The sequence below is a fragment of the Melanostigma gelatinosum genome (assembly GCF_949748355.1).
Source record: "Melanostigma gelatinosum genome assembly, chromosome: 13".
NCBI lineage: Eukaryota > Metazoa > Chordata > Actinopteri > Perciformes > Zoarcidae > Melanostigma > Melanostigma gelatinosum.
In genome coordinates this window covers 22,840,598-22,859,981 of record NC_136646.1, presented here as the reverse complement: position 1 = coordinate 22,859,981, position 19,384 = coordinate 22,840,598, and the positions used below count along the sequence as shown (strand labels likewise).

Here is a 19,384-nt window from a genome sequence, read left to right as displayed (position 1 = left end):
TGATACTTCAAACTGGACCTCACTGAAACAAAATACCTGACCTGCATTTAAAAACACTTTCAGTCTCTTTTCTGTACTTCTCTTGTGTTTTATTCTGTGTTTTTATAATACCTGCTGATCCAGTTCAGGGTTGCAGGCGGGTCTGGGACCATTAAAGGTCAACGTGTGCCAATAGGACAGGCACTCCCTTCAATAGGTCGGCTCCAAAACGGGAGGACCAAACCTGACTTTATAGAAAAATTTAAAAAAAAAGGAATCAAATACGATGAGAAGTACACAAATGCACACAAAATCTGAAAGAGTGTGCACACACAAAGAGAAATACATTCATGTAAAATCACTTCATTTTACATTGTTTTAGCTCAAAGTATACTCAGGACACACTGTACATCGACTCCAACTTGTGATCCGGATTCATACGCCGACTGGATGCTAATCACCTCAGGCTGGACACCACTGTGTGAGATTTGGGAGAACTGGCCCTTTAAGGTCGAGCTCACGAGTCTCTCCAATTTTGACTGAGTATTCCCAGCCTCTGTCGTGACCGATTGTGTCCCGTCTTCTTCGCTTACACGTACCGAATGCGAGACCTCGCCGCGGAGCGAGGAGACTGTTGACTGCTGCCAGCTGGCAAGAAAGCAGAGCTCTGTCAAGCGGGGAGAAGGAAACATCTGGAAAGGCATCCAAGAGCACGATCAGAGCTCAGTATGTACGTGTGAAATAAGAGCTTTGCTTGTCGTGGAGCGTCACAGAGGAAAGGCTGTGTAGTGTCACCTGAAAGAAAGCCTACTTTCATTATTGTTTCAGTTAAGAGTCACACATCACAAACCCTTGGTTCAAAGGCTGCATCTGATTGGAGTCGAACTCCAGCATAGAAATAAGCTTTTACATTTACCATCATGACAAACAAAACGAGTCACAGAGATTATGAGGTTACGGTGTAAACACCAGCATCGCCATATTCATCACAACACATCAGGTTGTCGATGGCAAAGTGCACCTATTGCCACCAGACTTTTAATGATCTCAAACTTAATTCAAATGGCATTTATTGTTACAGCAATCCTCCGTGAGGTAATAACACGTGTACATGCGTCAGTCTGACCAGGAGACTTTGATTCATTATATGGAACAGAAAGAAGCAAGAAACCTTTCAAATTTGATGAGATTTTCAATTTATAAACAACCAAAACTCAACATACAGAACATCCATTCAAACACTTTCAACTTTAATGACTCGTAAAAAAAAATTCAACATTTATACATGACAAAAACGTTGACCTTTAAAAATAGTTTTATTGTGAATCTCACAATAAACTGTTTATTTATGGCTTAAAAACCAACAACCAACCAGAGAAAGAAGTGCCTGAAACATGGATATTTACTTTCTGTTAGAAGTGTAATCATTGCTGGACGTTTCAAAAACAACCCCCCCCCCCCCCCCCCCCTCTTGAAGTAGCCGCTTGTGTCGTCCTCCCAACTAGTCAGGTAAGGACACGGTCACAACTTCACTGTAAGGTCCGTACCGGCCAAACGTGTCTTTGCCCACCACAGCGACACAAACCTTGCGCCCGGGCTGGTACTTGTTGGTCACATGACACCAGATACATTGCTCTTTGTTTTTGGCATCCACATCCTGAGGGGTCCAGGCTGGGAAGACATTGCTACCCTTCTCCTTCTCCACGCTAATGAAGACTCTGCAGCATGGACAGAGGGGGGGGGGGGGGGGGGGGGGGGGGAGAGAGAGAGAGAGAGAGAGAGAGAGAGAGAGAGAGAGAGAGAACACCAGAATGAGGGAAAAGTGAGCAACTACAAAAAAGACTAAGAAGACAAGGAGAGCTGCAGTGACGAACTGAACTCTGCTTCCAGTACGTTCCTCAGACAGATAGAAGATAACGCTCCTGTAATCATCCTGGCTGAGAGCGAGTACGCCGTCACCATTTTTATTCAAAATCAAAAGTCGATCGAAACAAGCGAACAAAGAATATTCGCAGGCATCGTAAACAGATAGGTGTGACTGGGACAGGAACAGGACCTGGGTGATTTCTGCAGGCGAGGGAACTCACTCTGTTGTTGTGAAGCACGCTCCCGCCATCTAGTGGCGCTTTAACAGTTTGTACTCAATCGACCAGTGAAATCAGTCAGTGTGTTCACATTTTAAATAAATGATTTCAATTTGACCACATGGCCTCGGTGTGGTACACTCCCAACACAATATGTTGGTTATATCTTTTTAAAGAAGAGTTTGAAAATGTAAATGAACAGTCGGGACAAACGACCAACGATCTGTTGATCTTTACGAACCAAGACTCCGTAACAACAGCACAGCCGTCAGATATCGCCATCTAAAGTCATGCAACTCTACGAGAACTAAAACGATGAGTCCATACATCAGTCAGTCGATGCTTTTGATGATTGATTAACCGTTTCAGTGCCAATTTAAAATGGTTCAAATTCTCGAGTTTAAGCATCTTAATTTGAAGCGTTTGCTGCTTCCGTTGCCATATATAGTCCTGCACTAAATACGTCGGTTTTGGACTTTTGGTGGGACAAAACAAGACGTCAATGTGTTGATGCGTGTCCATTTGGAGGAGCCATTGGAATGGGACAAACCCTGTGAAAGAGGCAGTCCCTTCAATGGTAAATAACTACACTATTGTGTAAAGGTGGATTTCATCCAGTGAGTCGCAGGGCTGAAAGCTGCCTACTGAACCCAGAATGTCTCAACCTGATAGTTCTCACCTGTAAACATCCATGGGTGGCTTAGATGGGTCTTTCTCTTTCACTAACCAGGACACAGAGAGGCTAGGGGGTCTCCTGATGAGAGCCATTTTCACTTCTACAATCTGGGGGATGTTGTACTGGGCCGCTTCCATGCTCAGGGTGGAGGGGAAGGGTTTGACGGGAAGAGGGGGATACGGGACCTTGTCCTTGGGGTGAAAAAGGAGGCAGTGGAGGTTAGTGAGAGGAGCAAACAGTCAAGAGAATTACAAACGTGGGTTAGCGTGAGCATTACCCGCTCTGAGTTTGTGTGCTTGGTTTCCACTTTCACCGGCGCAGCCTTCGGTTCCTCGCGCTGCTTGAGCTCCACAACATTGTTCTGTATTTCCTGCTTATATTTTGGCTCTTTCTTGACCTTAAGTTCCTGCAACACACAACGTAACACCGTCGGTAAACGAAGGCACGACACAAAATACACATCAACAGTGAAAACAAAGCCAAAAAGAAAAGGGGATGTAGGGTTTTATACAAAACTGCAAATTGACATTAGCGACACAGAACATATTTATGCGTGGAATGTTTTGAAGAGGATGAATATCAACAATACAAACACCTTACCTTACCCTCTGGAGAACCATAGGGGGTTAGAACCGGAGGAGGCAGCTCCTCACTTAAATGCGTTGTGGCACCCTTCAAAGCTTAACATGGATTATGTGCAATGACAAGTAACAGAGGAAGGGACAGGGAAGAGTGGAAGAAAGCATGTGGTTATTAATTCATGTACTCACTGACTCATATTATTTCATTTGGGTCATTAGAACAGCTTATTGTGTCCCGTTTTCTCACTGCAAGGCGGTGTCGTGTCACCAGAAGCTACATCACATCGTGTGTGTGTGTGTGTGCGTGTGTGTGTGTGTGTGTGTTACCTTTGTTATCAGCCTGCATCTTCTTTAGGGCCTCTTTTGTGTTTTCCTGGACAGAAAAGGTCAATCAACTTAAGCTCAATGTTGGCAGCACATGTCTAGTTAACTCAGAACACTTCAACTGTCAAAGGCAAATGAACAATCTTCTCTCCGTACATGGAAGACTAAAACATACATCAACGCCTCAACTCTACTAAATAACTGTTGTCCAAACTACAACTAACAGACCGTTGTGAAGATAGCTTTGTGCTGATCAAACAGACATTCTTAAGATTTATTTAGCCGATTATTCCACGTTAAATTACTGCATAGTCACCATCATGTCAAAGACCTCTCCGCTCTTCATGTCAGCTGAAAAATAAAAATGCATATAATGAATACTCATGCGACCCACAAATGCAAATCCTCTTTAGCGCACGCAGCCGCCCGCTAGGCTCTTACTCTGTGACTCGGCCTCCAGGGTTTCATTCTCAGAGTGCTCCCTGCAGAGATGAACATCCAATCAAACGCAAATAAAAACAAAGTAATAATTCCCATCAGGCCCTTCTGAACTATCACACCGCACTGATCCGCCTGGACCTGCTTCTACATACCTGGTCTTTACGTTCACGAGAGATGGCAGTGGGCTCTGAAAGGCAAATGTTTTTGAGAGATTCGTTACGCTCACATAAACAGTGTTTGCATCTCAAACTGAACATTACTACGGAGTGTATCTGTCACATGTTCTACTTTAAGTTACCAGACAAAACATTTCATATATTGTGTTTGAGAATATCTCTGGAAATAAATCTAAATGCATGAGTGAAAAACAGCTTTGATGCTGAACATGCATGTCAGTCCATACATATGCATCGACTGCATTCATTCGTGCGTTTGTGTGCATCAAACCTTTTTCTGTTCCTCCGTCATGAAGGCGATCGCTGCTTCTGCTCTCTTGGTTACCGTGTTAATTCGAGCCTGAGGAAGAGAGGAATATTCTGTCGGGATTTAGTGGGTTAAAGATCTTCTTCATCACCAATGTGCCTTTGAGACGTACGCACAAGATATTCATGTTTGGCTCTTTTACTTTAAAGAGAGAAGAAATGGCAGAATAAGAAACACGTGCATAAAAAGGTGAACGTATGACGGTAAGCATCTGTGTCCAGTTCAAGAGGTTTTAATCTAATGGGTAAGAAAAAAACTGATGAAGAACAATGAACAACAGATTTAGACAGCAGAAGAATGGATGCTTCGAGGATTTACCAGCAGCTGTCACATTTAGAGAGACGAGAGAAGAAGAGGGAAGAGAAGAGACAGATCTTAAAACAGCTTGAAGAAATGAAGGAATGAAATAATTAGGTCAGACGTGCATACATAAGAAGAAATACAATTCAAATGAGCAGTGTATTGGTCCCCCACTGCCGAACTCCCATAAAGGTGTTGATTTGGGGGGAAACCTTGTCAGTCCCTGCAGTATCAGTCTAACAGGTGTAGCACACTACGTCCACCGACCTCCAGCGCTTGGATGGAGCTTGAATAGTCGACAGCCCGATCCAGCTGTTGAATAGTTTCGATTAAACCCTGCAGCTTGCTTTCTTTCTTTTGCACTGCGGCGTGAACCTCCTGCTCGATCAGCGTCTCCACCTGCGGACACACAAACACACAAAATAAAACACACACACAAGCATTATGGAAGCGCTGCATTCAGTAACTGCAGATTATAGTTATAATCCAGTAAATGCATTTAATAATCATAAAATAGGGTATCTTACTTCCAATTGGGAGAATTTAAGCTTCTTAGCAGGGGCTCCAAAGGAAGCTGGGCTGGAGGGGGGCGACTTCATTCTGCATGCAGACATTCAGACAAACAGGATGTCAATATTCACAAGCAAGAGTAAGCTAGATCTTAAAAACTATCCAACGGGAAAACGCAGAGCAGTGTTGCCAACTCTTTCTCCAACGCTCCCCCGGGCAGGCGGGCCGGCCAATCAATACATTCAGGCCGGATGCAGTGATTGGACAGGATTGTAATGGATTCATTGATTGCTGTTTGGATACACAGAGAATTGTTTTGAGGAAGATTTCCAGCGCTAGCGTTAAGTTGTACAAGCACCGACCAGAAGAAAAATGTGCTGGAGCAACAAACATTAGACGCAGTAAAAAAAAAAGAAAGAAGAAGAGTTCAATGTCTGCAAGAAAGCAAAGCTGGTAAGAGAGTATATTGTGGATTTGAATGTGCTGGATGGTCTACCCCTTTAAACACTCGACTGTCTCACTACAGGCTCCCAAACCGACACTTCATCTCTGAAACAATCTCTCGGATCGACAAGCAAGTTATTAAATTACTTTAAAAACACTGCAAGAACAGCATGCAGTGATGAGGTTACAGCTCGCGTAAAACAAAAACAGCGTGTCTCAGTTAGATTCCTTTGTAATATCAAAAAGTAAAAACTGTTTTGTGGCTTACACACGGAGGAAAGTGCATATTTATTAAATATGGTTTGTATAGTATAGAGGGCTTTACTGAGCCTATAGGCTTATTTGTATAACAATGTATGGACTGGATCAACCAGGGGGCAGAACAATGCTGTGATTTATCATTCAGCTTCAAGCGCTACTCAATGTTCACCTTTTCCTGCGTTTACAATGGTCATCGGTGCCCTACGGTTCTTGTGGCAGCTAGCTTCCTCTCTTGACCCGGGGAAAGGTGGAGACAGACGCAATCCACGACACACACTTTCTCCCCTGCCAGCACAGAGCTTCACAAGACGTTCAGAGCATCACAGGATCCATCCCCTCAGATCCATCTCTCATGCAACTCTGCAACCATTTAGCTGACCGGTCCTGCTCCGAACGAGATTAGCCGCGGGGGGGGGGGGGGGTTTGCAGCAACTGGCATGCTGCAAACATGTATGAAGCGGTTCTGCGAACATGAAGCTATCGGAAGTTAACTCACACATCCAGCAGACTCAGGGCCACCTCTGCATCAGTTTTCAATCCATTTCTTGTTTTCAGTTCACGCCACCTTTCAAAGGCCAATCCAATGGCCACGCGAGTCTCTTTTTGCGCCTGAGAGGGTGTTTTGGGGCTCTTGCCTTTGCTGGGAGGCCTTCCCCTCTTTGAAGCTGTTTTTTTTGAGCCTGTGTGGTCTGCCATGTTCTACAGCGGTGTACTGTCGAGACAAAAGCTGTATAGTTTCGTTTAACAATATTACAGAGAACATAAAATTAATATGCATAAGATATGACTACGTAAAATATGATTGACAAAATATACACACAGTTTTGTTAAGTTAGGGGAAAGTAAAAGGTGAGGTTAGGGGGGCTGACACAGTCGTTAGTCCATAAATAACAGTCGGTTGCTTTTGTTTCACTCCTACATTATTGAACTCTTTGTTTCAGAGCTCTCTATGATGTGACGCAGTGCAAATATTGTACATGTTGCCAACAATAGCAATATCATGGCACACTCTTGTAACCCGAACCCACTACTGTTCAGATATGCGTTTACCAAAAGAAAGGAAGCAATTATGTATAAAATGTATTCTCTGCATTGGGATTTTAGTTTTACGAATATACGTTTCTACAAAACAAAGTGCATATCAACATGCTTTGAGTTTCAGCCTTATTGATACACACACACACACAACATGGAGAATAACACTGTGTGCTATTATTCACTCCTGCATCATATCTATTGTAATGTATCGATCAATGAGTCTACCAGGCTTTATAACTGCAATATCAACAGAGACACAGAAGTTAGATAAAAGAGCAATGTATCATGCAAACAACAATACTACACTGTTTTATTTGCAGGATAACTCATTATAAATTAATTAACTTTCATATTTTACTCGCTATTGATGTTAACAGCATAACTCGTTGCAGAATAAATGATATTGATTAGCGGCTCTTTTGTTTCGATAATCTAAGATACTCACTGGGTTAGCTAGCTAGCTAAACTGTAAATTAGCTGAAGCTTCAGCGAAATATTCCTCTTTTTAGCAAAGAGTAAGCTATCTAACGTTAGCGTACAAGACAGCTACCATACAGCTGCTACGTTCAAAATATTTAAAATGCAACAAGGTAAAAACGTCTAACTGCTGTATCTGTTAAAACATGTTATCTTTACCTGCTGGAGCTTTCACGGTCAACTTCCGCCCACCGAAATATGTAGCACTTCCGGCTCAGTTTCTTCAGAATAAAAGCGTCGTCTTTAAAAAATGTTGAGCGAATATTGGGAAATTAGATTAAAGAAAAGCAAAGTCTGCTCTGAAACTAAGCAAATAGATGTCACTTACTGACACGTATCTTTACGATCGTATTGTGTGTGTAAAATTAAAATAAGTTTTTTTGACTGCAAAATGTTTGTCAAAGTGTGTGTGTGTATATTTTTAACATTATAGGCTATTCCGAATATCTTGTGATAGAAAATTGTCCCTGTACGAGTACATTTCTACTGTGACTTGGTTTATGTGCCTTACTCATGAACAAAACTATATATGTGACATATGATTGTGTACCTAGAGTGGTAACAGGACCATATGGGGTATCTCGCGCCTTTGCCTTGATAAGAGGGAGTAACTCAATGGGGGTGCAGTTTAACCAGAGAATGTTCACAGGGGTAATCCAGGGTTATAAAGACAGATGGAGGGGTCAAAGAGGAGCTTGAAACTACTGATCAATTGTGATAATGTAAATACCTGATGTTCCCCCACCCTGTGTGCTGATAAGCATCTCAGAAACTGCAGTCTGTATGACGATGAAAGCCTTCTCTGGCCAGAGAAGACAAACTTCTTCCCTCAATGTTTCTTGTTTCAGTATTCAGTATTATAGGACTCACTCGGTGGTATTGTATAATTATTTTTCCACACTTGGCACATCACTGGATACTTTCACAACATTTCAATGGTGTAAAATGGCAAGCAGGCACTATGTGTAATGAGTATGGATGGATACTTGACTCAATGACAGATATGTCACACACAAAGAGAATGTATTCATCGTAAAATACATTTGAGATCTATCTGATGGATCAACAGGATTCAACAGGGGGGGGAAGCACCTTTATATTCTCATAGGGGAGATGAGTCTTTGGTCCTGAATCTGTTGGAAGTTTTCCCAGTATGTTGTTCTGAGATTAGAGCAGCAGAATCAAGCTCATTCTTTTCAAGAGTGATTGACAGGAGCTTGTAGCCGTCTATTCTGGAGGCTGAAGCCATAAAACTATCACCTGAACAGTGTGTAGTGTTCTATCCGTCCACTGGGTGTCAGTAACAGACAAACATGTTCGTTTGATGACATATGAATCCATGAGTTGGACAGATGTTACAACAGATGTCAACATTAATTGCATATGGTTAAATTATTTGCCTAAAATAGTAAAAGCAAAGGGGCCTGAGACAAGCAGACACACTCCCATTTAACCGATGTTAAAACGAACAAAATGAACATTTTTGAATGAATTTTATGCAAGAAAAGAAACTGTTTAATTTAAGTTCTTCAAACATTGACCATTTTAACATGTCTCTACAATAAAGCAACATGACTCTCAATCAGTGTTGAATTAATACTTCACTAAGCATTAGAAATATTGAAACTGCAAAAATAAATACTAATAAAAAAGATTCCCCATAAATACAGTCTGGGCTTCAACAGCTCACATGCTGATTTGTCACTGTGGGTACTTGTATAGATCTACTTTGACTGAGATACAGAACATCTACATTGATATACAACTACAGAGAAATACTAGAGAAATGATCACGATCCTAAAACAAAACATTTCCAATTCCAAATCACAAGGGCTCTGATAACTCAACTCTTAGAGGTGATAACTGTGGCTTCTGTTTAACAGGGTTCACACAGAAGTATTCGAAATTTAGATTTCTTTCATAATCACCAAAGTTAAACTAAAGAGATTCAAACTTTAAATTACCTCCAACAAACCATATTTCACCCAAAAATCATCAACTTCCTTTTCATCTCAACAGGTTAAAAAGTTATCCGCTGAAAGACAAACATTTGCATGCAAACAGGAGGCTTATTAACAAGCAAAACACTCTTAAGATGACAACTTCATGAACAACCTATAAACAAACGTCACAATCTTGGCCTCCAATATGTTCTTTTGATCATTTTCAAGTATCGTCTTGAGAGCTAAATCGTCACTTCCATTTCTCTTCCCTGTATCTTTAGCACTGGTGAGACGGCAAGTTACCACCAGACTCCGTGGTCCAAATGTGGCCCGACACGAAAATATTCAAATCACAAAACAACCCAGTGCAACTCTGGAGGAACAATTAAAGTCCAAGCTGCATGCATTAATACCCCGCTGCTCTCAATTTACTGTTTAACAGCCAAACCAACACCAAGGAGGAGGAAAAGCGTCTCCACAGTGGGATCAAAGAGTATCACTGGAATAGAAGTAATTCTGGGAATCTGTGGCAGGTACAGTACAGTTACACATTTATTGTTGTAAAATGCCAGAGCACACATGTGCATAGGGCGTTCCAGATGTTTCAGTCATGGAAATAAACAGAAGCACGGCCAAAAAGGGAAGAAAATACGGCAAGACTTAGTTACTTCATACATCCTCAGTCACATGAGGCTAAAATACACAACAGTGGTTTCAAACGATAAATAGCTTTTTCTGAGTGAAGATGCAAACAAAACAAAAAAAACATGATAAAGAAATGTTCATTCATATTTTCAAGTTTTGTTGTCATTTGAAATCCCGAATGTCACGGCACATCATTGGTTCCTTTTCACCATTAAAAACAAGTCAGCAACAGAAGAATACAACAAATGAAAGTCCTACATATTCAACCTCAACTAGTGCTTCACTACACTTCCTGTACGCTATGCATACGATTTTCTATTTCTTTTTTTTCCTTTCTTTTTCAGATATATAGTTTTAGTATTTCAGTCTTAGAAAGAAGCAATTTTGACAATTACTTGAGCTGTACATACACAGCAAATATGTACACAATAAAATTCCGTTGACTGTAGATTCACAAAGAAAGCACGGACCCTTTGGGACGTCCAGGGGCTGCGGTCCAGTAAGACACATTGTCCCACTTGTCTTCAACTTTTATCCGTCGTGATCAAATATCTTCAGACAGGCTCCTGTGAATGGAGTTGGTAGGAAGCAGGACACAACGAAACAATGCGGAGGAGACGAATCAGCATGTTGGATCAGTGCTCATGTCCTGTGTAATGGCAGAGGGGGAAAGTAGGAAGAGGACAGTGAAGGCATGTTCTCACTAAACGCTGCAAGGAGCCTCAGGGGCCTTTTCTATGCAGAGACAGTGAGCGACGGGCGAATGCAACGAGGCTGATCTGCATTTGCGTCGAAGAGATTTGACCTCAACTTGAAAAAAACGACAGATCAAATGTGAATCACGGTGCATTTCTCAACTCAAATGTTTGCAGTTTCCATGTTTTAGCGACAGTGGGTTTCTCCAGTCTGTCAGCAGTGTTTCTGAGGAACTTATCTTGGAAACAAAGTGTATAATACAGCCTGTCAAAGGGAACACACTGGGTTTTCTTTGCCACATCCAGTGAGAACAATATACCATCAGGAGGGAGAAAGGTGTGTGTGAGGTGGAAAGAAACGTGTTGCTGTACGCTTTATTGGTGAATTGCCTGGACTGAAATGAATGTGGATTAGTCCTTTTCTCATATGTTATGATAAATCGAAGGGATCCAGAGAGACTGTGTGCATGCATGTTTGTTGAGGAAAAGTGTACGTCTTTATGCACGTGTCCAAGTGTTCCTGTTTATATTTATTTGATATCCGCGTGCCCGTCACATCTATTTGCGCTTCCTGAGCACCAGGTACATGAGGCCGCTGATGAGAGTCATGGAGAAGCTGATCCAGGCCAGGACGTAGGAGGAGCCGTAGGAGCCCTCCTGGAGACTCGCCACATGGAAGCGCTTGTTCTGAGCCGAGTAGACGGACGCCGCGATCATAATACACAGAGCTGAGAGGAGGAGAGAGGAGGATGGAAATTACACTCGATAGCCGAGGAAGGAATTTCATGTCTAACTCTGAAATACTGCAGCCAGCCTGGTGACACTTGAAGGAATAGTTTGACACAGATGTTCACATTGATGCCACTCTCTACTCTGCCGGTTAAACATAAGGCTACAGCCAGCTGCCGGTTAGCTTAGCTTAGCACAAAGACTGGAAGCAGGGGGAAGCGACTAGCCTGTCTCTGTCCAAAGGTGACGCAGACTCGGTTTAACGGTCGGCTCCAGTTTGAGAGGGCTGTTCCCCGCAGCCAACTGTGCATCGCTGAGGTCGATCACATTGCTGTAAAACTGAGATCTGTCATTTCTTCAAAGGAATAGTGTACAATGAAACAGTATTCCTTCAGACATAGTTGACGTCAATAAAGTGAACAATATGTTCCATTTCAAGTCTTTTGGTCAGTCGATGACTTTCCTCTGGATAAAAACTGGATACCAAGACAATGAGAGCGCTATGTTTCCATCAATGTGTGGAAAGTTAAAGTTTAAAGGCTTTACCCAACACTCGGACTGGGAATCAACTTGGTCCTGATCTAAAAATAAATGCACATCAAGTGTGAATACAACTCAAGTACACTTCGTTGAAAAGAAAAGACGTTCCCGAGTTCGGGGACTTTTGCCGATGTTGAATTGTGAAGTTTGAAGTATCGTGCCGAGCCCCGCGTATGCTCTCAAGTCACAGGCTAAAATGTCACATTCTAGATTATCCAACCTCAGAAATGTCTGGACATGAATCTTACCACAACAACCACACTGCACTGGAAACAAGCATTCACAAAAGCTGCATTGAAAGGTTACGTGTGTGTGTGTGTGTATGTGTGTGTGTGTGTGTGTTACTCACAGGCCAGCAGCTCGATAACAGCAGTGAAAACAAATCTATCTCCCTGTTGGAGCTTAAAGAGTTGAAGGATGAAGACGAATAAGCTGACGCAACATAAAATGGTGGCCAGAATCATCGTAGCCTGGACGATCTGCAGAAAGGCTGAGGAGATAGGAGACAGAAGGTTGTGACACACACAAATGCAACACTGACAGTACGCACGCTACATAGCTGCGCTCCGTCTCACCTGCATCAGCAGTGTGGCTGTTCTCCACGGGATAGCAGGTGGAGTTACAGGAGTACCACAGGTCGGCATAGATCACATCGCGTCCCGCTGGCGACACCACCCACCAGGCCTGCAGCGGGGAGGGACACGGTTAAGATGACGGAGAATGTCCCGTGCCGCGTCGCGTGATCATTCTTGGTTGGTACTCACGTTGTGAATGGTTGCAACAAAGAGGAGGATGGCTGCGGCCACGTGGAAGAGGAGGATGAAGGCTAAGATGATCAACATGGCTGCCCTTGAATGTCTCACAGGTTGCTTCTGCGGCTGCCTGCGCTGCTCACTGGCTAATTGTCAATGTGCAACGCTTGTGTGTTTATGCTGGCTGGATAGTCGGGGACGGATCGAGGTCCTTCACGTGCTAGGGATCTGTTGGGAGCGACATATATGCAATACTTTAATAACAAACATATACAGGAAAGATGAGTCCCGTGTGTGTCCTCAGCATACAAACAACACACAGGTCTCCGGTATCACCAAATGTTTGTCAAGACCTGTACAGATACCGACAGCATATTTATATTCACCAATTTGACTTTTCTGGATTCACTTTAAGTAACTGATTCTAAAGGAAATAACTACATTCGTGCTGTTTTATTAAGTTGAGTTTTGATTGATCTTAGAAGGGTAAGATAAGGAAAATAAAAGTAATAAGTAAATCTGTCTTTAGACAGTTTTAACATTTTTGTTGCATTATTTGTGACCCTAAAAAGTGCCGATATCTGAAGCATCCTGTATATGCAGTCTTTATTATTGCATTGAGAAGGACAGGAACTGAGAGAAGGAAAAAGCATAACCAGCTGTGATGCAGGGTTAATGAAACAATATGATCTGTCGTCTCCACGTCTGCCGAGATGTGAGATGAAGCGTGTGTGTTGCGTTGCTATGCCAAACTGTGTGTGTGTGTGTGAGAGTGTGTACGTGAGCCCAGTGTGTGGGAGCGTAGCGTTTACTCCGCAGTGATTGAAGGCCTGAACCCCGACTACGACTTGCTGATGGAAACGGGGAGCTGACTGTTCACATCTTGAAATGGGCAGTCTGTGCTCTGTCAGTGTAGACCAGGATGGAATGTGCTATGTTAGCATAGCAGCATTAGCATGCAATTTCATCCATGCTAAAAAATGATGCCTAAGAGGTCAAGGGTCACTGTATATGAACCAAAGACACTTAAGGTCTGATGCTGATTGGTTTTTGCAGCTTGAGCTTGGTAGTTGTAGCATTAAAACACAGTGGGTTCAGTGTACGGCTTCAGACAACACTGTTGACAGTCATAACAGGTGTGTGTGTGTGTGTGTGTGTGTGTGTGTGTGTGTGTGTGTGTGTGTGTGTGTGTGAGATATGATCATCTACTGAGGCCTTGATTTGTGCACTTCTCTGTTTCTGAACTGTGTTGAGAAACAAGTAATAAACCGACGATAACGGCTAATGATACTCTTTCCGTCGGGATATCCAGTATTTTTGTTCATGTTTTTTTTTGTGTCGCTTTTGTGTTTTTGTTCACATGTACTACGATGAATTGGCATGAGGGAAAGAAAGTCCCTTAAAAAATATCCAAAACATCCAGAAACATCCAGAAACCAACTAGTTTGTTAGACCAGGAAACAGGTTTGCTCAGCATGTAAAATGCTTTGTCAGCATCCTTCTGTTTAACATTCATAATCAAGATTCTGAAGTCTGGAATATATTTATTTTTTCCGGAGCTCTGCAAATTCCCAGAATATTGGCCGATTATAACAATTCCTAATCACTGTCTCCAGGGTGGCCCATCAGAGATTAGGTTTGACTTTAAAGAACGATGACACTGCAGAGTGAGAAGAAGAGAAATGGAGGAGACGGACGGAGTTGGAAAGACAGACGAGACGAGGTAAAGACCAACAATGCAATTTACGACATCCGCTGCAAAGCATCTCTCTGGTATTTGAGTCTAATCTGCAGGAACATTCTTTGGAGCAACAAGTAATCTCCTACAGACACACACACACACACACACACAGCTGGATCTGATTCCATCTGCAGCTGTTTTCTCGTCTCAGTGGGGAGAAGATGATGGGAGGAGCGAGGGAGGAAGAGAGGGAGGAGACAGCAAGAGAAGGAAGGGAAAGAGAAAAACAAAAACAAGAGAGTAAACACACACAAACTACACAAAACCACAGATGTATAGCAGAGATGAGAGACCCTCTGACACACTTCAGATAATGACGGTAATTAGAGTATGGAGGTTGCAAACCGGACACAAAACAAGTCGCGGGGTCTTGAGGAATTTGTTTTAATTGTTCTTTCATGCGTTTCATTTCACGCTGTGTGGAGACGAAGACAATATGTATCGGGGACGATGCTAATCGTGGAAACTGCTGATCAGTCATGTTAAATGTTCGCTACGTCAGAATTTATCCGGCAAAGGCATTTCCATAATTCATAGAGCACTCAGGACAGCAACCTGAGGCTTGTGTTTTTTGAGCTTTTAAAAAGCGACTTTTTTTCTGCTTTACTAAGAAAGACACCAAAGCCGAACTCTGTTACACCACGTCATGTCACTGGAAGCTTATTATCCTGCGTTTGGTTTGTTCTTGATTTGTCGTCCTTTTTGCGTCACTTTCACAAACTCCGTGACATGGCTCAGTAGGTACAAAAAACATGGAACAAAAAAGAAAGAAGATCACGATACTGCAGCGTTGTGTAATCACGTGATAGATTCTGTCGGACTCCAGCCAATCCGGCTGCCATTCCTCCTCTCCACTCAGCCTTCTAATAGGAGGCTGGGGGACTCGGTGCAAGTGTGTGTGTGTGTGTGTGTGTGTGTGTGTGTGTCCACCGGTTCCCTTGCCTGGTGGAAAATGCTGACTTTTAATGTCTTTTTTTTTTTCAAACTCTTTTCATAAAACACAAAGCCACAGACTTAACTGGGCCTCTGAATCTCACTCCCCCGTCTCTCTCACTGTCCCTCTCTCTCTCTCTCTCTCCCCCTCTCTCTCTCTCTCTCTCTCTCGCTCTCTCTCTCTCTCTCCCCCTCTCTCTCTCTGTCTGTAGCGGTGGAAAAACTGTTTGGGGAAGAGGAAAGGCAATGAAGGCTTCCAGTGGAGCCCTCTGGCCCCTTATGAGGTCGTACAGTTGAGACTCAATATACAACATTTCCTTCTCCAAACCCGCAAGTCTTGGGGTTCACCACCAGGGGATACTCAGTCTCGAGTGCCTCATTTTTCACGAGCCCTTATAATATGTTCATCGCACCGGTTTAAACTAATGCAACATTTTTAACTGACACCTCGCTTTGTATTTTACTGCATGAGGTCAAAACAGTTGGGGGGGGGGGGGGGGGGGGAATCTAACAAAACAGATTTTATTTGACTGAAACCTTTGACTTGGAATGAAACCTCGTGTTTATTCTTGCTTTTTGTTTCCCCCAGACATGGCCTTACAGTGTCTGAATTGCATTAATTTGGGGTAAAGGGAACAACTGTGTGTGTGTGTGTGTTTATTACAATTGTCATATATATGTTGGTACATACATGACATTTCACCTCTGCATTTGAACCCATGCTAAGCATTTAGGAGCAGTGGGCCGCTGTGAAGCAGAAGGAGTTTTAAGATGCATGAGGAGTCATCTAAGTGGCAGTGGAGCAAGTACAGAATTATAATTATAACCAGATTGCCCAGTGCGACAGCTATAATCCTTTACACTATGGATTTACAGGAGCCTTTTAAAAACAAGGACCGGCTGCCCGAGGCCCTGAAACAATGGCAGCCTTGTGAAGCAAAGTGCAAAACTGAATGAACTTTGCTATTTGCTCGTCTTTACCACTAGGAAGCCAAATATTTGACAATTTGGCTTGTGGGTGTCACCAGAGGATAAGCCATAGTGGCTGCGTCCCAATAGAGAGCTGCAGGGATGAGTCCTAAAACCTGTATGAGTGAGTCATTTTGCTCTTCCAGTTTGCCCGTCTTGAAGCCGATGGGTTTTTTGGTTGTTTTCGGATAGGTAACTGAAAGAAGGTCTTATCTTCTCCAGCATGAGTCTTTCAGACTGTGCCGTCCCCACGATGAGCTACAGGCTCATCGCCAACAGGATCACAAACTCGTGTTTATAATTCACATGCTACGTTGCTAACAGTTAGCATGTATTGTTTGGCTGGAGCTGAAAACCAAACATTAGGTGCGTCATCCTGAAATCCCACCCAGTGAGAGAAGAGGAAATAACATGTGGGGCATTTTGTGAAGCTGATCATTTTATCAGGACATTCACGTTCGAATGCAACACTCACTTTCTTCCTCATATCATCCACACTCTAAACACGTCAAGAGTGGATCGTCCTTGCTAAAGGGGGTAATGGTCGAAATTCAGCATTTGGAAAATTTATTATAAAGTGCAAACAAATGATGCATTCACAGCGCTCATTCATAACGGTCATGAGACAACACAAGCCTAATAACTTGACATCCCGTGATATTTTCTTATAACTCATAATCATAGACAGTCCCTCTAAATTATTCATATCAAGTTATAAAACACTGGCTTTGAAGTAAATATTTGAGCTACGCTTGTTGAATACCGGGAGAGAAGAGAGAATCGTTGTTCTGCACAATGAAGCCTATATTGGTTGCAGTACGGTGTGTGTGTGTGTGTGTGTGTGTGTGTGTGTGTGTGTGTGTGTGTGTGTGTGTGTGTGTGTGTGTGTGTGTGTGTGTGTGTGTGTGTGTGTGTGTGTGTGTGTGTACGCGACATGCCACCTTCAGGAATCAGAAATGACAAAGGGCCGCACCGACACACAAAGGTTTTCCTGCTGGGTTTAAACATTAAAAAGACTTCCCTCTGATGCAGGAATTCTGTTTGTTAAGTGTGTGTGTGTGTGTGTGTGTGTGTGTTTTCTCACACATTCCTAAAGTGGCAGCGCTGAGTAATAACTCCCACATGGCAGAGAGAAGCTGGGAGCACCTGGTAAAAAAAGAGACATCCATCCTCCTTCATCCCCCCCCCCCAGTCTCTTCCCTTTTCCTTCTCTTCTACTCTCAGTCACTTCACACTTGTTCCCTGATAGTTTTCATCTGTCAGCGTCTTTTTAAAAACCTCACACCCCCCTGACTAATCCGCCTCCTATCAAATATCCCACACCGCCGTCTTCCTGCTGCGTTCGATGAGACTGAAAATACTTTTTAAACGAACACTGACACTCTGCCTTTGACGTGTCCGGGCCTCGCGTCGCATCACTTCCTAAGAGCAAGGAAGGCGAAGCACAAAGGGGCGCAGCGCCGTCCAAATACTACGCTACTTCAGATTACTTTTGGCCACCGGATGGATCAAACTTCAGTCACAGGCCATTAAGTCTGCCACGAGACGGAGCCATCTAGAATTTTATCAAGTATTTCTTTTTGTTTTATAACTTCAAGGTGTCCAAATGACAATTCATAACTGCATGTCTACAGGGGCAATTCGTTTCCAATAGATTGTTGCATATTACAGATATGCCTTCACACTTCATGTGACGTTGAATCTCCAGATCACTGCCATAATGGCAGAGATGTCCTGAGACATGCAGACATTGCCTGATGACGATCTCCATTTCTGCAGCCCAGTATGAAAAGAATCTCTTCTCACCATGAAAAAACCTGGACCGAGTTCAACCACAAGAGGGCGCCACCCTGATGGGTGAATCCAACAGTAATCACCTGCATCAGCAAAAATAAGACTCAAATCAACAATGCGGCGGTAGAATAGTGCAATAACGCACTTACAAGGGAGCTGAACAGATTTTAAACTTACGATCATCTGATTCTGTTCAGTTCTATAACACTGTATACGTTTTCATACAATTCAAACACTATCAAAACACACTGATTTCAAGGTGGCATGTTTATACGCCCAGGTTGATGGTTGAGGAGTAATGTGGTGTTACCATATGTGCCAAAGCAGGCGCACCATATTCAGAGAACAGTCTAATGGCTATTAGCACACAGCAGACACACTTAGAGTACCTGTGAGACACGCGCGCGCACATTTCCTGTGAAACAAATAAAAGTTTACCTCGAAACACACGCGGTTCATTCACAGCACTCAGACACGCACATTGATGGCTGACAACGCCCCTTTCATTTCCAACGTCTGCAACCTGGAGCCACGACCCGTTTAAAACAACTAAATAGGGCAACAAGGACTCCTTAAAACTAATCCGTGATGAAAATAAATACACCTGCTCTGAGTTTTAAATGGCCTGAAAATATCGAGACAGCGCACCAATTATTTTAGAAATATTTTAGGCTTTAAATATTCCACAGCAGTAAATAAGGACAGTTGGGCTAAAACTCACCAGAAGACACTTTAATAGTGTAGTTGGTGTGTTAAAGAGGAATACCGCGGCCACATGGAATGGGACATGAATCCCGTGGAGAAGGTTCCGAGCAGCATTCAAACAATATGCAAACTAATACAACTCAGTTTACTCACCGGGTTTTGGTCCGAGAATGGAGCAACGAGTGTGGAGTTCCAGATGTGATGTGTGTCAATGTTAGAAGGGAAATCAGGGAACAATCAATTGGGAGAAATTGACGAAACGGCAGCTGGAGCTGGAGCTAGTAGTCTCCCCCCCAAAAAAAGTTTGTTCTATGCGCACGTTCTCTGGACAGGCTCTCG

The 19,384-nt window shown here is 43.0% G+C and overlaps 2 protein-coding genes across 3 annotated transcripts; both read right to left on the bottom strand.

Moving 5' to 3' along the window:
- Positions 1–1,157: 1,157 nt before the first annotated feature.
- atf7ip2 (activating transcription factor 7 interacting protein 2) lies at positions 1,158–9,942 on the bottom strand. Of its 2 annotated transcripts, XM_079282162.1 has the most exons (13): positions 7,758–9,942; positions 6,580–6,795; positions 5,396–5,468; positions 5,136–5,267; positions 4,533–4,601; positions 4,238–4,272; positions 4,086–4,126; positions 3,961–3,995; positions 3,648–3,693; positions 3,340–3,419; positions 3,017–3,145; positions 2,743–2,930; positions 1,158–1,697 (listed from the first exon to the last, which is right to left on the bottom strand). In XM_079282162.1, exons 2-13 carry the CDS (start codon positions 6,777–6,779, stop codon positions 1,481–1,483), a joined length of 1,245 nt encoding a protein of 414 aa, XP_079138288.1. In that variant the 5' UTR covers positions 6,780–6,795; positions 7,758–9,942; the 3' UTR covers positions 1,158–1,480. The 2 variants fall into 2 exon arrangements, with proteins under 2 accessions (XP_079138288.1, XP_079138289.1); XM_079282163.1 differs by lacking the exon at positions 6,580–6,795.
- A 134-nt stretch (positions 9,943–10,076) lies between these two features.
- Positions 10,077–19,339, bottom strand: emp2 (epithelial membrane protein 2). Its single transcript, XM_079282164.1, has 5 exons — positions 19,199–19,339; positions 12,916–13,131; positions 12,727–12,835; positions 12,501–12,641; positions 10,077–11,610 (listed from the first exon to the last, which is right to left on the bottom strand). The coding sequence occupies exons 2-5, from the start codon at positions 12,991–12,993 to the stop codon at positions 11,441–11,443; spliced, it is 498 nt and encodes a 165-aa protein (XP_079138290.1). The 5' UTR covers positions 12,994–13,131; positions 19,199–19,339; the 3' UTR covers positions 10,077–11,440.
- Between the last annotated feature and the right edge of the window lie 45 nt (positions 19,340–19,384).

What these genes read in the sequence shown, in the direction of transcription:
- atf7ip2 (XM_079282162.1), bottom strand. Translation starts at nt 6,779, where the DNA reads ATGGCAGACCACACAGGCTCAAAAAAAACAGCTTCAAAGAGGGGAAGG. An exon ending in GCTCCATCCAAGCGCTGGAG is followed by an intron (nt 4,602 to 5,135) that starts GTCGGTGGACGT and finishes TCTCTTCCTCAG; the next exon opens with GCTCGAATTAACACGGTAAC. An exon ending in AGCACACAAACTCAGAGCGG is followed by an intron (nt 2,931 to 3,016) that starts GTAATGCTCACG and finishes TTTCACCCCAAG; the next exon opens with GACAAGGTCCCGTATCCCCC.
- emp2 (XM_079282164.1), bottom strand. Translation starts at nt 12,993, where the DNA reads ATGTTGATCATCTTAGCCTTCATCCTCCTCTTCCACGTGGCCGCAGCC. An exon ending in TTGTTGCAACCATTCACAAC is followed by an intron (nt 12,836 to 12,915) that starts GTGAGTACCAAC and finishes TCCCCGCTGCAG; the next exon opens with GCCTGGTGGGTGGTGTCGCC. An exon ending in TGTTATCGAGCTGCTGGCCT is followed by an intron (nt 11,611 to 12,500) that starts GTGAGTAACACA and finishes TCCTCCTCTCAG; the next exon opens with CTCTGTGTATTATGATCGCG.